At 33.7% G+C, this 23,527-nt stretch overlaps 3 protein-coding genes across 4 annotated transcripts; 2 read left to right on the plus strand and 1 right to left on the minus strand.

Annotated features, from left to right (window-relative positions):
• LOC130998971 (elongation factor Tu, mitochondrial-like) lies at positions 1-3,895 on the plus strand. The gene is made up of 12 exons (XM_057924423.1): positions 1-251; positions 349-424; positions 658-750; positions 1,298-1,372; positions 1,805-1,909; positions 1,998-2,088; positions 2,155-2,360; positions 2,452-2,535; positions 2,877-2,939; positions 3,018-3,080; positions 3,257-3,497; positions 3,591-3,895. Exons 1-12 carry the CDS (start codon positions 91-93, stop codon positions 3,659-3,661), a joined length of 1,329 nt encoding a protein of 442 aa, XP_057780406.1. The 5' UTR covers positions 1-90; the 3' UTR covers positions 3,662-3,895.
• Positions 3,896-4,473: 578 nt separating this feature from the next.
• Positions 4,474-8,114, minus strand: LOC130998981 (uncharacterized). 2 transcript variants are annotated; one of them, XM_057924431.1, is made up of 5 exons: positions 7,744-8,114; positions 6,780-6,951; positions 6,066-6,489; positions 5,360-5,428; positions 4,474-5,197 (listed from the first exon to the last, which is right to left on the minus strand). In XM_057924431.1, the coding sequence occupies exons 1-5, from the start codon at positions 7,831-7,833 to the stop codon at positions 5,002-5,004; spliced, it is 951 nt and encodes a 316-aa protein (XP_057780414.1). In that variant the 5' UTR covers positions 7,834-8,114; the 3' UTR covers positions 4,474-5,001. The 2 variants fall into 2 exon arrangements, with proteins under 2 accessions (XP_057780414.1, XP_057780424.1); XM_057924441.1 differs by having other exon boundaries at positions 6,780-6,873; positions 7,744-8,101.
• A 10,597-nt stretch (positions 8,115-18,711) lies between these two features.
• LOC130998986 (BTB/POZ and MATH domain-containing protein 2-like) lies at positions 18,712-23,125 on the plus strand. Its single transcript, XM_057924457.1, has 4 exons — positions 18,712-19,490; positions 20,427-20,775; positions 21,472-21,748; positions 22,641-23,125. Exons 1-4 carry the CDS (start codon positions 19,075-19,077, stop codon positions 22,817-22,819), a joined length of 1,221 nt encoding a protein of 406 aa, XP_057780440.1. The 5' UTR covers positions 18,712-19,074; the 3' UTR covers positions 22,820-23,125.
• Positions 23,126-23,527: the final 402 nt, after the last annotated feature.

Raw genomic sequence — 23,527 nt, forward strand, 5'->3', positions numbered from 1 at the left:
TTTTTTTCCTAAAACCCTGAGCTCGTAATAACTTTTCTATCACTCACTCTCATTTTCTCCATTCATTCTCTTCTCAAAACAAAGAAACAAATGGCGTCTGTCGCCGTACGAAATCCGATCTCTAAGCGCGCGGTCACGCTCTACTCGCTATGCTGCCGCGGAATGGCGCCGTTCCGGGACTCGGAGCCGCAGATTTCTCCGCCTCCATCTCTCAATCTTCTGCGGCGATCCATGGCCACCTTCACTCGCTCGTAAGCCGCGTCTGAAAATTTTCCCGAAATTTTTAATTATGAAATTTGTAATTTTGTGTGGATTTCAATGTGTGTGTTTTTGTTGAGGTGTTGGCAGAAAACCTCACATGAATATCGGGACGATTGGGCACGTCGATCATGGAAAGACGACGTTAACTGCAGCGATCACAAAGGTAGGGTTCGGAGATAGAAAGTGATCGTTGCCATTCTTTCTGCTAATTATTTCGATTTTGAGACTGCGTCAAGTGTGTGTTGTGTGCATGTACGGTGCTCCACATCTCCCTACTCCAACGACACGTGCACGATTAAAATATTCTTTGATTTTTGGTTGTGATCGTCGTTAATTAGTGAGCGAGCATGTATATCTTTGAAATACTATTTTAAAATAGAAGATGTCGTTTCGAAGGTGTTAGCGGAAGAAGGGAAGGCCAAAGCCGTCGCCTTCGACGAAATTGATAAAGCGCCGGAGGAGAGAAAGAGAGGGATCACCATTGCTACGGTACAATATTGAATTGTTTTTTCTCTTCTTTCTTTTAAACTCAACAGTCCAGTGTAATAGTCCGCAAACTACAACTCATGTTCATGTCATTCGAACTCACGACCTTTCAATCCGCTAGCTTCACCAACTAGTCTATGGATCTTAAAAATATGATTCATTTTTAATTATATTGTACGGGGTGTTTTCTATGCGTGATTGATAAAATACATGATTGATTATTTTTATCTTTGAATAGGATTTTTTCAATCCCACCATTTTAATGGGATAAGAATCAAGTAAAACTAACTTAAATGACAAAAATAATAAAGGGCCTTGGGATATTTCAAAGTTGCAATCCATCAAAGTAAACTAGACATTAATCTTACTATTTTTATCTATTAAGACTAATCCTTCAAAGTAAATGCCACCTATATGTACTATTTAATAGCTCGAGATTCGGATGCAATCATGCAAACAGTTGCAAATTTTTAAATATTGTCGCTATATATAACCTTTGCATCGTGATATGAGTTATGTGATTTAGACCTATTTGCGTGTACGTGTGCAGGCACACGTGGAATATGAAACCGGAAAGAGACATTATGCGCATGTAGATTGCCCCGGTCATGCTGATTATGTTAAAGTGAGTTGTGAAATCGCAATTCTACTCGATTTGAACTTATTCACCAACTCAGATTTTCATTTTACCTTACTAAAATCCCTTTAATTAAGTATATACTTATCATTGTTTTCAAGTTCGAGCTCATGCTTCGCGAGGCGCGCGAGCTCAAATTCGAGCCACATGCAAGCTTAATAATTTAAGTTCTAACCAATTCTAAAAGCTTGATTGTAAAAACATAAATAAATCGAGCTGGAGCACAAACTTGCTACTATTTAACTAAACTCGATCAACTCATTTGTAACTTTATGTATGGATGCAATTAGTGATGCCTTTGGCTTGTTATCTATCTAATGCTCATCTAGAAAGAATAAAAGAGATGACACATTAATTTGTGAAAATCCTCCAAAAATAGAAGTTAAGATTATATCATTCTTCAATTGTTCCGCAAAACAGAACATGATTACTGGAGCTGCTCAAATGGATGGAGGGATTCTTGTTGTGTCTGCTCCAGATGGCCCAATGCCACAAACTAAGGAGCACATACTTCTTGCTCGCCAGGTTTTCATCATCTTCTCATTACTATGCTTCTTCTCTCTCATCCGCCTCTCTCTCCCTCTCCCTCTCTCAAGCTTTCCTTTCATGGCAGGTTGGAGTGCCGTCGCTCGTGTGCTTTCTTAACAAGATTGATGCCATTGACGACCCTGAACTGCTGGAGCTTGTAGAGATGGAGCTGCGCGGTTACTACAGAATTTTAACTACATTTTAACCTCAGAACTCTTGCTTACATTAATACGTTCTTGCAGAGCTGCTGAGCTTCTACAAGTTTCCAGGGGACGACATCCCTATTGTACGAGGGTCGGCCTTGGCTGCACTGCAGGGAACTAATGAAGAAATCGGGAAAAAGGCAATCTTGAAGCTGATGGAGACTGTAGATGCATATATTCCAGACCCCATGCGCCAACTTGACAAGCCTTTTTTGATGCCGATTGAAGATGTTTTCACCATTCAGGTGGGAAAAACTGGCACCTGTGTTTGCCAATGTTGAGTTTGCTTTTGTTCGTTGTTTTAGTTGAAATATGGTCTTCATTTTGGTGTTGAAGGGGCGCGGGACTGTTGCAACTGGTCGTGTTGAGCAGGGTATTATCAAAGCAGGTGAAGAAGTCGAGATTCTGGGAATGTCACAGGTCAGTTTGCATATGCTTCTCGAACTCTAGTTTATGGCCAGACACAAGTGAAATCCCACTTCCCATGTTTAAGGTGTGGCATCTTGTGTACAATGTAGAAAGTAGAGTTGGATTGTGAGCATTTCTTTTAAACTTTCAGTTTGTTTCTAGCCCTGTACTCCTAATTATGTTGTTAATATTTATTCCATATCTATCTTGAACTAGTTTAAGAAAGTAAAGTTGGATTAAGAACGTATTATTAACTTCATGCTTCATTTCTATATGAGTTTGGTTGCAAATTTTTCATGTATCAACTGGCATGCTTCATTTAGAATGCAATTCATGCTTACTTTCTTCCACAGAATAAACTCAAAACTACGGTGACTGGTGTGGAGATGTTCAAGAAGACTCTAGAATCCGGCCAGGTGAAAGAACACCAGTTTCTGTTTACCTTCATAAATGAATTTCTCTGTTCACACATTCACAATTTCACCTTCTGCTAGGCTGGTGATAATGTGGGACTGCTATTGCGCGGCTTGAAACGTGATGAGGTCCAACGAGGAATGGTCAGTGGCTCTGTTATGCATCCTTAGAACTTTTACAATCATTCAACTTTCAGGGCCGGATTTGTTTTGAACCAATTGAGGCAGTCACTTAAGGCCACATCATTTAAGACGAAGAGGAAGAAGTTACTTAGTTTTCTTGCCACTTTACAAGCTCTCTCACTTAATATTGTATTCAGGTGATTGCAAAACCAGGCACTGTGAAAACATACACAAAGTTTGAAGCAGAGATATATGTGCTCACAAAAGAAGAAGGCGGGCGCCACACCTGTTTTTCCACAAACTATAGCCCTCAGTTCTACATGAGGACAGCAGATGTTACAGGTACAATAATGTTGCCAGAGAACATCAAGATGGTAATGCCCGGAGACAATGTCACTGCCTCTTTTGAGCTTATATTTCCGGTGCCTCTTGACGTAGGTGAGTTGAGTGAGCCCTATTTTGCTCTGAAATATCTCATTGTCGGTCTCTTTGAGTCTTGAACATTTCTTGATCTTGCAACAATCTTCGTAGGGCAAAGATTCGCCATAAGAGAGGGCGGACGAACTGTTGGTGCTGGAGTGGTCGCCAAGGTTGTCAGTTGAGACAGATTTCGCTGGGAATGAGATCTTTTCATCCCTGGGGCCTCTCTGTTTATTAAAATTTTCCCCTAGCTTGTGATAGAAGTGAAGGGTTTTAGTCATCTGTTTCGAGCTCCACCACCTCCCTTGCCAATGTTTGCAACAAAACTATCAGATGCTTTCATATGTTTTCCAAGTGTTTTCATCTGTATCATTCAGCAATAATAAGATGCGTTCTGTGGCAGCCTTTCCTGATAATACTTGGAAAAAAGTAATCTTCAACCATATCAGTTGAAGGCCGCCATCTAGTTAGTCGACCGTATTTTCACAATTGTCACTTTTATTTAGGATAATTATCACTTTGGTATTTTATCTTATTAGGGTGCGTTCTCTTTGGTTGTAAATTTATCATGAGAAAATGAGGGATAACCAAAATTTCACCCTTTAATCCTTTCGTTTTTTCCCCTCATTTCCTACTTGACCAATACTCATTCCTGATTTACACTACAAAGGAGGGATAATATTATCCCTCCAAAAATAGTGTGATAATATTATCCCTCCTTTGTAGTGTAAATGAGGAATGAGTAAGGGTCAAATAGGAAATGTGAGAAAAGAAATGAAGGATTTAAAGGGTGAAATTTTGTTTATCCTTCATTTTCCCATGATAAATTTACAACTAAAGAGAACACACCCTTAGAAGAAAAAGAAAAAAAAATCACATTGTCAATTTCCTTCGGCATAATCTTCTCTTTTTGTCTGTCTGCACCGGAGATTTTGTCAAAAAAAAAAAAAAACAAAAATTTATACAAGGGGCAGAAGTCGGAACAATAAACGTATGATAAACTTAGCTCTCATTTTATTATAGATAAATTTGCAAACTTGCACATCTCGAAATGGAGCAAACCAATACGCAACAATCATATAAACAGAAACCAGGGCTAACATTAGATATATATTGTCAACTAATTCTAGGTGGAGCTATTCGTCCATCAAAGCAAAATCGAAGCAGCAACGTCAGAGAAATGCGAAGCCTTTCAAGAACGAACCTTGATCAAGCCAACTGCAGCACTGCAACCATCATCACTGCTGCTGCTCGGAAGAAAACGTCCTTCAAATTTCTATCCAAACGATCTATCATTTCCTCTTCATTAGCACCCAACTTCCCAGAAGATTTGCTGATAGAGATAACCGTGCTCCTCAATTTGTTAACAGCCGAAGAAAGCCAAAATAGCCCTAAACCTAATCCGGCGCTCAAAACCTTTGATGCACAGAACGGCACCCCGTTGCATACAACTCTGCAGACAACAGCTAGAACAACAGCAACACCAGTTCCGGCAATGCTGGCAGAAAAACGTGTCAGAAGGTCAGTGAGCTGTCAGCTGAGGGCTGGATTTCTTCAAGGAGATGGTTGCATTTCCGCCCTGCTGCTTCCTGTTGACAATTATGGAGAGTAGACTTTCACATGCATGAAGGTAGCTTTTGCAAGATATATCTCTCTCCTTCATCATTTTGGGACTGGTCTTCCTCTTCTGTGAGGTCTTCGCCTTCACTTTTACATGACTGACCAAATGTCACAAACATAAGCTACGTGTGTTAGTGATTTGATGGCTAAAACGAGCAAAAGATTTCATACACAAGTTGTGATATGAATGTTGCTGTTTTATAGCTTGTTTACATTCACAATATACGTCCTTGCGAATTCAGATCAAAGCATGTTCTTACCTCTTGGGAGGTGCAACTTTCTCTGTTGTAAGCTTTGATGAATCCGTATTAGGACGCCCTCTTCTCCGCCTAACGAAAAAAACGAACGCAAGAAGTCAGGAAAATCATGTTATAGAAAAATACAATAGAATCCTCAAGGATGATAGATGATAAAAATATTCCGTACTCCAATATAGTAAAAGTAAAACAAGCACTTCAAAATCCCAAACACAGTTTATCTTGAATGCCAGCTGCAGAACTCAAGATACTGCAGTTGATGTTAAATTCTCAACTTAGGACTAAATTTTTTTGAGTAAATAAGGATGAAACACTGCATCAAAACCAATGAAAAATGATATGATTCGAACAGCAGTGCTATTGAGATTTACAGCTCACTGGCTGTTTTTCCAAAATAAAAGAAATCTAATAACCAACTCATTACGCGACATGCAAAACTAAGGTCTAATTTTTTAAGATATCGAGAAAATTAGCACATAGTTTGAAGTTATTAGGGAAGGGAAGGCAAACAATAAGCAAATCAAATGTCAGTCCTATTAATTTAAAGTTGTCTTACTCCAGAATTTAAGTTTCGTACATCAAGGCATTGATCAGTATTTATATAATTTGTGCTTCATCTTCTCCTAACCACCAAACCAGTCAGATAACATGTATGTAGAATTTCATTCACAAAGTTACGCACAGCCGAGTAAAGAAATGAGGGAGATACCTCTCAAAATAAGGGACCAGTAATGTCCGCCTACTGGATGCAACTGTGTTCTTTGAGAAGTAAAGGTCGGAAATGGCAGGAACTGCATGAGTCATATCATCTGCCATATGATGAAATGTATTTTCTCTACAACTGCTCCTGGATCCCACTACATTTAATACGGGTTCGTTTAAGTATAGTTCTCTTGCTGGATAGACGAGAGACTTGGTATCACAAAGACACTGTTCGGAACAAGATGTAAATGGTTGCTGAGCTGAATCAGTTAAGAGTTGTCGAGGCCCCATCAGATCATAGAGCATGGACAAATCTAGAAAATCATCGTCTACTTCAATCGACCCCGATGCAAGTAACTCCAATATCTTCTCATGCCTCGTGCATTGTTCAGCAATTCCGAAGCCCATGAGTAGGGACTGTGGATGAATATCTGCCTTCAAAATAAAGAAATTCAGTACTGCTAAGAAGCCTAATATGTACTATTCTGTTGACAGGAAAAACTAATAGACGAGCCATATTTCAAATAATATTATGATGGAGGAATGAAGCATGTTAGGTCATATATTGGAAAAAAATTAATATAAGGCTTACGAAAAAATGGAGTTGATTATTTCATCTGTTTATGCATGAACTTTAAGATCTAAGAGGCAATGTATGAGTATGTGCATGCAAACTCTGGCTATTCATGCATTGAAAGCAGAGAATCCGAGAACCACGAACCTTGAACATCAATGAGTGTCGACCTTACAGAGTTTTTCAAGGCTAAATTGTTACAGTCCAGTAGTCCACCTCTGAGTTTCAACTCATCCTTTTGCTGCAGGCATAAATTGAAGGACTTAGAATTTACAAGATCTTGATTTGGACTGCGATGTTGGAGAAAAGGATGCAATTCCTGAAACAAGAAAAGTGAAATGGGAAAAACAGATAAATCTGTCAAAACCTCCATCTATGTGGAGACCACACAAGAAATTTGATAAAATACTTGGTAGTGTATTGTTATATCTTGTGTGCATGGAAACGACGTGTATAACGAATCATGTCATTATTGATTATTGTCATCTTTAAATATAGAAATGAGTTAAAAAAGGAACAGAAAAGTATTCCTAAAGTTTAAACCAAATGGAAAATGGCAAGAAGAATCAAACTATTTATTATGCCTAGCAAGATTGGTTTTTATAACTTCTGCAGATAAACGAAGGTCGAACCAGCAAACGAGCTGACTACTAGAAAAGGACCATCAATTATATGAATATGAAAGATCAAACCTCAGCAAGTGAAAGCACAGTTGCCCAATTCATTCAAAAAAAATGTAATTGCACAATAATCAGTAGCCATTGCTCATTCATTTTGAAGCATAATTCTTGGTACAAATACAATATCAGTTTCAGGCTTTTCTCTAATCTTTCTAATACAAGAAATCCACAAATCACTTAAGCTGAATCACCCAATTTTTCTCAAACTCAAAAGCTTCCTATCGAATTGAAATTCAACAAAGCCCCCATCATTGAAGATAAACTAAATACACAAAACATAATCTTTACTATATCAATTCATGCCATTTCTTCTATTTATAGTTCCAGAAGTCATACACACAAAACCCAAAAAAGTACATGAAAATTCAATTAGAGTATTGGATTAAAAGTAATGAACTAGGAAAATAATAGTAAATGGAATTTATCTATACCTTTGGCACCCTGCTGAAACCATGTTCAGGATTGAAAACAGCCCCCAATCCAGGAGGGCAATTATGTGAAGCAATTAAGCCCAAATCCATGTCTTCTTTGATTTCAATAATCAGAATTTTGTTTCTCCATTTTTCTCAATGGTCAAATTTCCAAATATCTTGTTCTTGAACTTTTTTTTTGTGCAGCCTCGCTCGTCACCAAGAAAAATGGGTATTTTTATGCGATTCACGTTCCACTTGGTATTTCGTGTGGCTGCGCTTCGTGGAAAAGGGAAATACAGATTCAGATTTTAGTGAAGACGACAAAAAAGACATTTTGTCTTTGTCCTGGTTCTGGAATCTTCTGCCATTTACCAGAGTCATAGGGGCTTTATTTATCTACTCTGCTTTAAACTTAGAAGGCCTACAAAATCACATGATATTTTCCCATTTTTATATTAGTATATTTGTCTATTGTTTTTTTTAGAATGTCTATTGTACTATTTTCTTTTCTAAAAAGAGTTCCACATTTTTTCATAAAAATTCCAACACTCAACTTAATAATTACAAGGAAGCATTTTGTTGACTAAGTTATTATTTGTTGCAAGAACAATTATTAAGGATAAATACAATGTATTTTTATTTTTTATACTTTTATTTATTATTCCACGCATCATTTTCACATTTAAATGAAACATTGAATAAAATTAGTTTAGTAAAACATTATTTTTATATAATATTAATTAAAAGAGTGGACTATCTTTTTGGGACATTCCAAAATAAAATAATGGACTAATTTCATTGGACAAAGTGAGTAATTGTATTTCACAGAAATTACAATTTATAGTATGGTTGGCGTATAATGGATGTCTTGCTAGCGGCCTTTTCACTAAGTCATATTTCAAATAAAAACTAAATAAAAAATTTCAACTCCAACAATTTCAAACAGACCGGTGCAATATTAACAGACCCTAATCATGTTGAATATTTTGGCCTTTTGCACATTTTAATAGTTTTAAGTATTATTATTATTAGCTATTTTATATATTTTTTATATATAGATAATGCCACATATCACATTTTATTGGGGTGCCCCCAATGATTAGAAATTTGAGGTGCAAAAATTAGAAACTACCATTGAAAAATTTAGGAACTAGTTTCTTTGCAGATTTCGAGAAACCAGGTGCAGCTGTGCACCCAGCTCCCAAATAATTTTATGTGGGCTCCACAAGTTACTTTTAATATTATTTGATTTTCTTTCTATTTTTTAAAAAATCTGATACGATGTTTCTCTTTTTTAATATTTTTTGTGTAGTGTAGTGGGACCTTTTAAAAATTAAAAACTAGTTTATTGTTTGAATAAATTGAGGTGGCATTTTAAAAGCTATAATTCTAGTTCTGTGTTGGAGACACCCTTAGTATCTTAGATTTTAAGATATGATAATACCATGTATCGTCTTTAATTGTTGGATTAAAATTTTTAAAAATGATTAGAGTCGGTCTTCACCAAAGAGTGCCAAAGACGAATTATCAGAGCTACCGCAAACTAAATGAGGAGAGTCAACTCTTATGAAATATATTATTGCTACCATATCGAATCAGAGATATTTCGTGGAGAGTCAGTGCTGTCTAGGCATGAAGAGTCAACGCCGCCCAAACAATCAACAAAATACCTGATAAATGTTGTTAGTTAGTTACTGCAATATTGTTAGTAAAAGGATAGAGAGTTAGACGACGTCATGCAGGGTACGTGAGATATATAATTTGACCACTTTACCTATGTTGTATATTACATATAAATAAGAAATTCATCATATTGTATTTTCTACGCTATCTTCTACTAATACAAAGAGTGATTTTCATTTAAGTTCTTAAGTGTTATTCATTGTGCACGAGTATTTTGCCGCCATCTAGGTTTAAACTCTCTAACAATTTTAAATATTATTTTATTAATGGTGTTGAAATTTGCTTCACCAATAATAATAAAAATAATATTGTTCACTCAATTTCATTTTTCATTCCGTTCAATATTTGTAGATATGAGCCATATAATACTTATTTAATTTCATTTCATTCTTATCATTATTCAAATTTCAAATCAATTTAATTATCATCTAAATTCATCCGTGCATATTAACCATCACCTTAGAATTAATTAAACCTTTACATATTATAACCCAACGGCCAAACCTAGGATTTGAGCACTTAATTACACAATATAGATATTAACCCAAATTTTATCTAATATTAACTCAATTATTAAAAAAGGTAGATTTTAACTGTTTATAAAAACAATAGAGATAGATTTTAAACAGTACAAATTGTAAAATAAAACAACATTTCTGCCAAATGCACGATCCTTATTCTATAAGGAGACGTTTACTTTGTATGATTTAGTATTTTTATTTTCTTCAATCTAACCATTTTAATGAGATACTCCCTCCGTTCCACTTATATTAACACATTTGCTTTGGACATGGAGATTAATAATAAAATGTTAAGAGTGTAAAGTGAGTAGAGACCACATACCACTACAAAAAAACGCGTAATTACCGACGAATTAAAATGGAAAGTGTGCCAAGCTAAGTGGGACGGAGAGAGTATAAATCAAGCAAAAAATAAATGACTTTTGGATATTCAAAAACTTCTATCCATCTAAATAAACAAATGATTAGTCTTACTATATTTATCAAGACTAATCGTTTAAAATAAACGCCCCTAAGAATACAGTCATAGGCAAGAAGTAGAACTTTATCTGTAATAAACAAGCAAGAGTTCAAATTGCTCAATAGAAAATAAATTATTTTTGTTGTTCGTTTTTTAAAATATAATTTGTACTTAATGTTTTCCGCATTTAACACATTTCATTTAGACGCGTAAATGAAAATCTAAATATGTAATGTACGAAGAAAAGCAAAAATAGATTATATTCTTTAGAGGAAGGAAATGATAATTAGTAGTTAGAGCACTCCCAGCAGAAATCTCAAAATTATGCTCCTATATTCCTCCCTAAAGTTTCCCTATTTAATTTTAGGATCTCAATTTTGTAAATGCATACACCAAATCTCCTATTTTCTACATAAAAACAATAATTATGTGTGGGCCCTACTAATTATAAGCTTAAAATAAATTTAGGTTGGGTGAAAATTTAAGATTGAATTTAGGTAGGTGTAAAATTTTTTGTGGGCCACATCCAATTTAGGGGATCTGCTGGATGCATTTTTTATCTCATTTTCAATTGTTTTAGTCTAAATTTAGAGTTAGTGATGCATTTAGGTGATCTGCTGGAAATAGGGCTGTCTAATTGGTTATCGAATTTTGGATAATCCGTTAATCGAACCGAAATTCCCGAGTTTGGGTATCCAATAACCAAATTTTTTGGTTATCGGTTCGATTTCGGGTATCATTTTTAGAAAAATTTCGGGTATCGGTTAACCCAATAACCGAAACGGGTTAACCGAAATAACCGAAAATTATTTAATAAATTATTTAATATATATTTTATATACATTTTAATTATTAATTCATTAATTTATTTATTTTTAAATAAAAAATCGATTCTTAGGTAAAATAAAATTATGATATATTTAAGGTATAAGAATGAGCTTTAGTCTAGTGGATAAGTTGCTTTGTGTATTTTCTAGAGACTATGGTTCAAATAATTTATCTAGCAAATTATTTGAATTTTAATTTTTTAAATGGGTATTTCAGATACCCAAATAACCGAAGCGGTTATTGGGTAGCCGAACACCTAAAACGGTTCGGGAACGGTTAGTGAAATGTGACAATTTTGGGTTTGGGTAATCGAAAATTTGAGTACGGGTAACCGAACCCGAACCGATCGACAGCCCTAGCTGGAAGTGCTCTTAGTACTAGTAATATGGTCTCAGGTCCCAGCAGATCAGTCTATTTTCATTTAATTAAATTAGGGTAAAGGTCACTTTCTGTCTCATCGTTTTAACGAATTCTTAAAAATGTTTCAACTTAACGATAATATCAAAATGATACCCAACCTATCAAAAAATATCGTCTGTGTCCTATTAAAAATTTTCGACTATCGAAAATTGACGTAGATAGCCGAAATTCCAACATGGTATATCTACGTGGAATTATATAGTCTAACTGGAAAATCGTTTTTATATGCCTCAACAAAAAAAAAATAACACAACGTCGCAAGAAACGTTGGATGTTTCTTCAAGCTCCCCTCTCTCTCTCTCTAAACATTAATTCTATTTTTGAAAGAAAAAGGAAGAGAAAATAATCATTTAAGATCTGCAGCTCATTTTAGCTCCACATTGAGAGAGAGGAGAGATCTCAATAGTTCACAAAAGCTACTCATCATTTTCTTCTTCGTTTTGCTTCATTTTCTTCCTCATTTCCTTCTTTAGGGTTTTGTCCCAACTATTAATTCCAAAAAGGAACTTCAAGATATGCTTCACCTTTTGTTTTTCCCCAAAGCCCTCGCCAAGTTTTAGTTTGCAATGTGCTCATGTCTTGTGTTCAGCTCAAAAGGGGAAATTAAAATAAATAAATAAAAAAAAAGGTTGCAAATTTGGGGGTATGCATGAGTAGGGGTGGAATTTCGGGTTGTTGGGTACCGGGTTGCCTGAACCCGACCCGATATTATTGGATACCTAATACTCGATATTTTATGGGTACGGGGCGGTATCGGGTAGATAAGGCTACTGTTTTCCGAGAAATGGGTATACCTGATGGTTAGTCGAATATACCAGATTACCTGCATTTTTTTAATGTCATATTTTTATGGTTTTATAAATTAATTAATGGTTATAAATACAATCTCAATTTGAATAAATAGTAAATAGCCGCTGACTTTTGTGACATTATGACATTATATATTGCTTTTTTTGTGACAAATGTCTAGTACCCATCATTTATTTTTCATTTTTCTTTTTGTAAATTTCATCCTTCATGAATCATAATAAATGAAATAAGAACTATTTGGTATAAAAGAAACTCATCAACAAATTAAAAACATCAATTTTGAAATGTTGAAATGTCCACCAATCCATATATCATTTTAATTAAACATGCTACTTGGGCTATAGAAATTAGGACTTATGATGAAACAATAATTTTAATAGCTAGATCGGATAATTGAGAACCCAAATACCCGGATCGGGTATCCGATTTCATAAGACGGTACGAGTACGGATGCTACTTTGATTTATTTTCGGGTCCAATACCCGACCTAAATCAGGTAGGGTACCCGTCCCGACGTGAATTTCCACCCCTACGCGTGAGTTAGGATGAAGAAAAAAATTGGCATTTTTTTGGGTGGAGAGGGAGGGGGGTTAGGAAGAGCTTGAGTGTTCAAGCTCTTTTTTTCGCTTATTGATTTTAGTGTTAGTTTTGGTGGACCTATTTTAGAAAAAAAAAATCGTGTAATTTTCTTCTTCTTCTAGAATATGAGGTTGTCTTCTTCTTCTTCTTCAATGGGTTATGAATTTAATGCTCAGACGGCCGCCGTGATTCTACATGCCTCCGCAATTTCAGGAGACGTCAGTTTCAGGAGTGGAGATTTCTTACGAGTTCTTCAGGAGACGCTGATTTCCGAATTTTAGATCTCTTACGAGTTCTTCAGGAGACGCTGCGATTCTTTGTCCCGATTTTGGGTAATTTTAAGAGAGATGATGAATTAAAGAAAAACGCCGTAGTGCTGTTTTTTTAGGCATATAAAAATGATTTTTCCAATTAGATATATAATTCCACGTAGATACGCCATTTAAGAACTCCGGCTATCCACGCTAATTTTCGATTATCGAAAAATTTTGATAGGACACAGACGATATTTTTTTGATAGATTGAGTATCGTTTTGATATTATCATTAGGTTGAGACATTTTTTAGAATTCGCTAAAATGACGAGACATAAAATGACTTTTACCCATTAAATTGTACTTCATCCGTCCCATAAAAATATGCATAGTCCATTTATAGTAATAATTCACCCACTAAACATTACAATCAATGTGAGATCATTTCTCCACTTACACTATATTTTACATGATTTCTTAAAACCCGCGTCTTCCCAAACTATGCATGTTTTATGGGACGGAGGAAGTATTTGTTTATATATATATAGGGAGAGGTTCAAATAAGAACCACTAAATAAAATTAGAACGGAGAACCATTTTAAGCCATTCGATCATCAAGATCCACGGTGGATGCATCATCTTGGTGGATGAATGCAGATCTTGGGTTCGAATCCTGAAGGAAGCAAAATTTTTATTATTTTCGGATGCATTAAATTTAATAGCGAATGCATTAATTTATATAGCAGATGCATTGATTTTAGTGGTTCTTATGTTCTCACGATAAGTGTGGTTCTCATTATAACCACACCCTATATATATATATATATATATATATATATATATAAATGTTACACTTTTTGTTTGGTAAGACAATATCACACGTGAGATATCATGAGTTTTAGGAGAATATATTACTTCCTCCGTCCCACTATAAGTGGTTCAAAACTTTTCGGCAGGAGAATTAATGAGAATGTGTAAATTGGTTAAAAGTAGTATGATCTACACCTTTTTAAGAGTTAAATTTTTTCATTTATGTAAACAAGCTATTTATAGTTGGATGACCCAAATTGGAATAAATAGATTGAGTGAAAATAAATTATTGTGATTAAATTGATTATAGAATTATATAAAAAATGAATGATTGATGTTAAAATAGAAAGAGAGACTATATCTGAATTCATACTTTATGTGTATTTCAATATAAATACATAAATATAAATAAATATATATGAAAGTAAAGCTTAAAGCAAAAGGTACTAAGGTGAAGCAGACCAATGAGCTTGCGCCAAGTGGGAAATGTGTTTCGTGGTCGCCGATGGGTTAAGTCCATGCTAGGTTACCTGTAGTGAGTACCACCGCTGAGATGTAAACACGTGGCATCTGTTTAAAGTGCAAAAAAACCTATGAACCACACCTTTCAACCGGGTTCAAATTTAAAATAACCTAGCCTACACTCCCTTTCTCTTCCTCGATTTCCGGCCGTAGGTGTATTAATTTCTGCCAATTTATAGAGCTAGTATCAGTCTAATCAAATGTCTTCAACCTCCATCCTTCCCTCATCTTTTTACCCTTTTTTTATTTTTATATATAATAATACTTAAATTTAAATTTTAATATTTATAGATTTAAAATCATTAACAAATAACAAAATGCAAATATATATAGATTCAAAAAAAATTAGTGATATAAACTTAGGTGGCTTTAAAAATCATTAATCACAAGACATAGAAACTACTTTTAATACATATGAAGATAGTTGTTTTGATATAAAAAACATGCATTAGAAAATAAAATATTTTATTTAACAAAAATAAGTCTGAGCAAATTCAAATTATAACGACTAATTGTAAATTAAATTACGAACTTATACTACTTTTGAAAATATACCATAATTTTAAACTTTTGCAACCAAATCCATATAATTGAGATTTTTCAGTATAAAATTGAAATAAAATACTCAATGAATTAAGATTTTATAAAATAAATTAAAAAAAGAAAAATCAACAAAAAACCTTTCAAAGGTCATTAAAAGTAAAATATACGACACGCTAATATTGTCAGTTTTGTGCTTACACTAAACGACGCTATTTACTCGTTCTCTACCGAATTTTACTCAGTAGTGGTGTTCGAGTCATCTTTCCGATCGTCGAATAAATTGAAGAAATCTCAATGACAAAATTTAGAAAATTTCGATATATATTTAAAAGTATGATTAAAATTACAAAAGAGTATAAATTTGTGAGTTATTTTGTAGTTTTTTATTTTCAAAACAATTTATTCTAATCCCTTCTTAGAAAATAACAATTTATTATAATTTTAAATTTTAATTTTTTTGTTGTAACTTTCAATCATCTTTAGAAAATTTAACTACATAATAATTAATCATTAACTTTCTCTATTTTGGTTAGTTAACTCCACATAATTTATTTGTTGCTAGATTTTAATTTTAATACTTAGTGTTATTTAATGCATTCAATAATTAGTTAATTACTACTACTACTATTATTTATAGAATATTTACAAACATCCTTATGTAATGTGACCGTGATGTAATTTCCTTCATAAAATAAAACTATAAGTATTACTATATAATTTGATGTTTTTTTATAGTTATTTTATTTTGTTCTATTAATATTTTTTATACATAAAATAAATAAAAATGCATATATAATCAATCAAAAAAATATCAGGAAAAAAAGAGAAAATAAGAAGAGAAAAAAAAAATTAAAAAGAGTTTAAACTTATTAGATCTTTTGAAAAAAATTAAAAAAAAAGTTTAAACTTCTTATGTCTTTCCCTCTTTAGTTTATATACTTTATTCTTTATTTTATATATACTTTATAGTATATATTTTATTGTATATATTTCACAGTATATAATTTATTTTATAGTTTATAGTTTCAAATTTATATTTTAGAATTTGTAGTGTATACACTTCACGCATCGCGTCGCAAAAAAAAAAGTATATTTTTTATACAGTATAGTACATAGTGTATATTTTAAACTTTATAGTTTAGACTTATATTTTTTAATTTACAATTAATAGTTTATATTCTATTAGCAAAAAAAGTCGAATTTAACTTATTTTTATTTTGAAGTTTTTTATTCAATGCGTCGAATTTAACTTAGAAAATAAGCTACAAATATTATCCTCCAATAAAATATAAAGAAACAAGCTACCAATATTACTATGTAAGTGGAGAATTTTAGATTTGATACATACTTATTGTATATCGAGGACAAAATAAAGATTTTTGTGTATATCGAGGACACAATTATGTTTGTGTATGAAAATCCAGCTTTGATACATACTTATTTTATCTTGTTTATTTATGTTTGTGTATGAAAAAATTTATTATGATGTATAATACTATATAATAATATGCATAATGCAAATTTTCATTAGACTTTACAATTTATACAAGGTTAATTTAAAGATTTTATTGAATAATGGATCTGAATTATTATATTTACGCCATTTTTAAATCTTATGTTGTATTTGTTTATATATTTATTATTATTTATTTATTTATATATTTAAATTTATCGTTTGATTTCGATGTTCATTGTGCATCGCACGAATGGGCGTATACAAGTTACATATATACCTGTAATAAATTATTTTAAAATCATAGATATGTTTAGTTTTATGGTTTATTACTTTATTTTGTGAAATTATAATTAGCTTTAAAATATAAACAATACCGTTTTTTATTTTTTATCATGACATTCTTCTTCTTCTCTATAACTTTCGTCTTCTCTATAATGTGATTTTTATTTTTTATTAATTACAATCACATTAGGATCAAATTAAAATCACATTACGAACAAATGACTTATTTTGTAGTGAGTTATTGTGAAATTATTAAATAGTTAACGACACAGTTGACAAAAGTAAGATTTCATACACAATTCACATCACAGTTAACAATTGATCAATGCCTTTTCGGGTACACAGTTTGAAAACACAATTGTAGGATTTCGGAAATTATTCATAGTTATATAAGATATAAACACATAAATCGTTGCATCAGTGATTTTATGTATGTTTGATCCAAAGACATCATAAAAAATTAATGTTTATGTTGAGTACACAATTGACATTACAACTCAAATTACCAAAACTGTGAAGAAAAGTTCTACCACACGATATAGAGTGTTTTCTATCGAGCCACCGCCCAATGTTGCTTTGTTTTTTTTTTTTGTTTTTTTTTTTGATGGGGGGTGGGTAACTGAAATAAACGTGTATTTAATATCATTGATTTAATGATTCTTAGTTCTATTTTATTTTGCTATCATACGTTTATTACATAGTCGTTTGAAGTTTTGAAAAATAAGCATTCTGAAACTCTAAATTATAGAGTACGTAGTGATTTGTTGAAGAATTATTTTCTGGATACGATTTACCTATATTTTAACCAATCGCTTATGCATTAATAATTGTGATCTTGATCAAATACAAGCATATATGTATGAAATTAATTTATTTATCTATGCATGTAGTCATGATATTTGAAGGAAAAAAGTTAATAATTGAAATTGAACTCCTTATTATTTAAAGTAATATAATCAGTACATTAATTTTGATGGATAATTGTGTTAGTTCAAAAAATATAATCCATATATACGAAATAACACAAATAAGATTTTGCTTAGAAATTATTAAATATAATTAATAGGAATTAATCTATTTATTTAGGTACCCATAGAATAATGAGGCGTAACTACATTTTTTTATGTACACGTGGTAGAGATTACAAAAGTAGGGAAATATATAGAGTAATGCTAAATAGCCACATTGTGGCCACCCATAATTTACCTAAATAAAAAATAATTTAATTTATTTAACTTATTTTTTAAAATAAAAATAAGATTTAGTTATTTTATCATATTCTCTACATTGTAATTACTTTTTTGCAATTTTTTGGTAGCTTTTTTATTTTTATTAAAAAATAAATTAAAAATAAAAAATGTAAAAAAAATTTAAAAAAAATAAGTACAATGTGGATAATATAGTAAAATAACTTATTCCTATTTTTATTTTAAAAAATAAATTAAATAAATTAAGATTTTTCTTATTATAATAGTGTGTGGGTGGCCACAATGTGGCTGCATAGATTTATTGAAATATATAATACATGCGAGTATATAATTAATCAAGAAAAAGTTGTTCACATTAACTACAGTCTACACTAAACCTAGAAGCCGCAAAACGAGGTAGAAAAAGGGAGGTACCCAACTGTAGGCTGGTTTATTTGGTCTCAGAACCGGGTTTGGGTTACACTAATTTAAACAGATGCCACGTGTTTACATCTCAGCGGTGGTACTCACTACATGTAACCTAGCATGGACTTAACCGTCGCCGCCGATGTAGCATAACATTTCCCGATGCAATTATTTTTTTCTGACAAAGTGCATGTATTTATACCGCGGTATGAACACAAATCTACGAACCAACAACTCCAGCTTCCTAAATTCTCTCTCTAAAAGCGCCCTTTCTCTCTAGAATAAAGAGCTCCGCTTTCTTCGCCATTTCTTCCCGAAACCCTAGAAATCAATCCGACCTATCTGAATTGTCAATTCCGGTTCCGTTCAAACGTCAAAGACGCTAGATTCCCTCGCAATCGCTCCCCGTTCGGAAACCCTATCCCATTTCCATCAATTCAATCAAAACGCTGCCTAAATACGTTCGGATTTTGCCCAGATCTGTCGTCAATTCCCGAAACTTCTTCATCAATTCCTTTTTACCTGATTAATTTCTTGTTATTGCCTGAATTTTTTAGTGGGCAGCGTGTATGGTTGAAATGGGGAGAGTTAACAGGGAGATATGTAAACCGTCTGCTTCATCGGAGCCAGCCGTGACGACATCAACGTCAATAACGGAAACCGTTAACGGTTCTCATGAGTTTAAGATTACGGGATACTCATTGTCGAAGGGAATTGGGATTGGGAAGTACATAGCGTCGGATACGTTTATGGTTGGCGGGTACGATTGGGCGATTTATTTCTACCCTGATGGGAAGAGCGCGGAGGATAATGCCACCTACGTTTCGCTTTTCATCGCGTTAGCGAGTGAGGGAACGGATGTGAGGGCGCTTTTTGAGCTGACTCTGTTGGATCAGAGTGGAAGAGAGAGACACAAGGTTCATAGCCATTTCGGCAGGGCGCTGGAGACTGGGCCTTATACGCTTAAATATCGAGGCAGCATGTGGTACGTTTTCTTTCCTGTATCCCAAATTTCTTTGTTGAATGTAGTGTTTACAGTTTTCTGCTCGAATTTTGTGGTTAGTATAAGACGAAGTTGAGCCGTTTCATTTCACCGATGTTAATATTCGGTTATTGGAAAGTAAAATTAAGGCAAAATGGTCTAGCAGGACAGGAACAGTACGTGTTTCAGTTTAACCCAATTTTCGGGAAATGGGTGTTAAACACGACTTCTAATTTGTAGATTTTAATGTTATTTTAGCATTGATGGTTTATTTTTAATGATTATATTTCTTTCTCGGTTGTATAGTTGTTTGTTGACTGTTTTGCCAAGGAGGGGCTTGTTCAAGTTGCCTCCTTGTCATTGATACGAGCTTAATTGACAATAATAATGACCTATGTGCAACTATCTAATATCTCAGAGAGTTAGAGTTGCCTTAAGGATTGAGGAAGCTGTCATCTTAGTTGTGGAAACAATTACATGTAGTTTTTAAGATGGGCTGTGGAAAATATTTTCTTTGCTGCAATTACCTGAGTTTTTGGCTCTGCCTGAATGATTGTTGAAAATGTTGAAGGATGCAAGATTTGGGGTTTTAAGCTCCAAAGTCCATACCTCCATTATTCCTGGCTGAGATGTCTCTGCTATTTGCGTTATTGAAGATAATGTTATCATTTAAATTGCCATTTTTAGTCTCATATGAATATTATTTTACTTCAAGCTATTGGTAGCAGCTCCATCTCTGGAGAAGAGTCGTGAAATGGCTAATTTCTTTTCTCACACAAAAGCATCTTCTAGTCATAGGCTGCCTTGTATGTTATGTTTCTTTCGATATATTCTACATGAAGCATTAAGAGAAACCTACTAATATTTACTGTGCTCAATTTCTGTAATGAATCATTTAGGACACAGTCAGTATAACACAAATGGTCAATTTGGCTGCAGGGGATATAAGCGCTTCTTCAAAAGAACTGCTCTGGAAACTTCCGACTACCTAAAAGATGATTGTCTTCAAGTCCGTTGCTGTGTTGGTGTTGTAAGGTCTCACACAGAAGGACCCAAGATCTACTCTATACCATTGCCCCCATCAGACATTGGTCAGCAATTTGGGAATCTGCTTGAAAATGGAAAAGGAACTGATGTAAATTTTGAAGTGGATGAAGAAATTTTTTCTGCTCACAAGTTGGTACTTGCAGCTCGGTCTCCAGTATTCAGGGCTCAATTATATGGCCCATTGAAGGATCAGAATACACAGCGTATAAAAGTTGAGGACATGGAGGCACCTGTTTTTAAGGTCTTCTTCTGCTCCTCTTCTACCAGCAACTTTCATTTTCTTTCTAATTATGGGATGTCTTATCATATGTTTGTCTATTCTAATATCAGTTCTTACAAACTAATTTCTACTTTCTAGTGATAGTTAGCTGTAGTTATCTATTTCTCTCTGTTTCTTTTTTTTGTTTTTTGCTTTTGTGAATGAGCTGGGCTGGCGTTTTACTAAATGTAGTATTCATTCTTTCTATAACTTTTGTTTTGAGGCAGTTCTTCTTGTGCACTTCATTGATTTATACGAAACTATATTTATTCGACCTAGTAAGAAGGAAAGGTTATACAGATAAGAAGTTTCAGCATGCTACATGCAGTTCTATAGCTGTTAACTTTATAGGTGTGTGGAATTTTGAAACATAGAACTTATTGCTTTGTATCAAGCACCTCTGTAAGCAGTTGCTTGCATAGGTTTTTGTGAGGTTGCTTATGGTGGTCCGTCTATTAGTTTGGCTTCTCTTTTAGCCTTGAAAGCGTTAAGTGCTAATGAAGAAGCTCGAATATGGTATGTTTGATAAACACATGATTGTTTCTGTATCTGCTGCTCCAGTCACTTTGTTTGATCCTAAGACTGATTTAGTTAGCATTTGAGTTTGGTGATAATGTTTCTTACTTATATTGTTATCTTTTCTTATGTTCTAATCTATATGATACTTCTGCATTGAAGGCTTTACTTCATTTTATATACTGGGATACATTACCTGATATGGAAGAGCTTACTGGAACAAACTCAAAATGGGCTTCAACCTTGATGTCCCAGCACCTGCTTGCTGCTGCTGATCGGTATGGTCTTGATCGGCTCAGATTGCTTTGTGAGGCTAACCTCTGTGAGGATGTTGCTATTAATACTGTTGCAACAACATTAGCTCTGGCGGAACAACACCACTGTTTCCAGCTAAAAGCTGTCTGTCTCAAATTTGTGGCATCGCCTGAAAATCTTAGAGGTATACTTTTCTTCTGCATTTTACCTATTAGTATGCATTTTGATAGGAGTTTATGGGTTTGGGGTACACACTAGAGTCCTTATATTGCTAATATGAGAGAATAATGCGGTACTCGTTGCTGGCGATAGGTCTTTACCTTGAATTCCATCAACTTTGTAACTTTTTTTTTTTCTGTGTTGTAAATTATGCATTATCTCTAATTCTGATACAATTTAGGCCCATGAAACATGTCAAGTCGTAATGCATTTTGAGCATTATATGTTGATGGCAAATATCCCGAGTCCTTTCCATTTCTGAATTTAATTTGGTGGCTATACTTGTGAAAATCTGTCGTAGAACAGAGGGAGGGGTGAGACTTCTGGAAACTAGAGCAAGATACTATTCCTTCCACTGATAGTCATGGCATAGTTTCAGGGCAACAAGTTAAGCTCCGCAGTTCATAAACCCTTCACCTCCTGTATGAGTCTCCAAGACCTGAGCTCATCCCTCTTCATCCCTTCTCCTTGCTTTTGTTGATCGGAAAGTAAAATTAGGAAGATGTGCAAAAAGCTTCTCCTAAATGAAAAAAAACTTGATAGGAAGAAAGGCCTTAAAAATCCACTTCCTCAGGCTTCTAAATGGCCACTTTTGACTTCTCAAAATTGAAATGGCCCTCGCTGCAATAGAGATTGCATGTGATATGCACAAAATAACAATGCTACTTCCTCATCTCGCCTTGTGCTTAAAGCACTTATTTGAAGTCATTTAACAAGATATTAAAACTCTTATGTTGTTTAGTATTTAACATACTAAGACTTTCTAAATTTTCAAAATTTTCAGCTTGTTGTAGCTGAATCTTAGTACTTTATTTATAACCACTTTCTACTAACGGGTTGAAGTTTCTTCAATGCAGCTGTAATGCAGACGGATGGGTTTGAATACTTGAAAGAAAGCTGTCCCAGTGTTCTAACTGAATTGTTGGAATATGTAGCGAGGGTCAACGAACACTCTATTGCCATTGGCAAGCAAGGAGTTGAAGGCATCCCGGATGGTGGTGATGTCCATGGCAGACGCGTGAAGCAAAGATTATAACGCGTGAGTTGCTAGTGACTGGTAGTTTTCAGATAGCTAAGAAAGAAAATAGCATAGGTTCTCTTGTTAGGGTTGATTTAGGATCATTTTTCCTGTTGCATCTCGTTCGACGCAGCTGTAAATGTCTTGTGATCTAAAAGGTCGGTCTTTCTAGAGTCTTGTATCTGTTGTGAGTTTGTAATATGTGTATTGTTCCCATGATTTTGAGGGTACGAGATGTTAAACAAAAGTACTTGTAATTGAGTTGAGCCCAATACTTTGTGATTGATATCTTTTGATTATTGATTCATCTTCTCTTGTTGAGCAGTGTCGGAGAGTTGTGCACAGAATATCAAGTTTTATCATATAGTATGACATCAACCTTTTGTAATATAATCTTATCCCTTTTGCTTCTGTTGTTTTCTTGTAGAGTTGTGCCCCTGTTACTTCCAACTCTTTTTGTAATTTAGCTTGTGTAGGAATGTAACGTTTTATTGGCTAAATGCTCAAATGTATTCTAAACTATATATGTTGATCGAATCTCATTTGAAAGCCAACTATTACTCATTTTATTTATGTTTGGTACAAATAATATATCTTATTTTGTTGTTAGAAGTTGTTTGTTCATTTGCATAATATAATTTTATAGAAGCTATACTTTCATTTTCGAGAAAGTATGATTTAAAACAATACTACTAAATTTATTTATACTTTAGTGTAGATAAATTA

The sequence above is a fragment of the Salvia miltiorrhiza genome, chromosome 1 (assembly GCF_028751815.1).
Source record: "Salvia miltiorrhiza cultivar Shanhuang (shh) chromosome 1, IMPLAD_Smil_shh, whole genome shotgun sequence".
Classification (NCBI taxonomy): Eukaryota; Viridiplantae; Streptophyta; class Magnoliopsida; order Lamiales; family Lamiaceae; genus Salvia; species Salvia miltiorrhiza.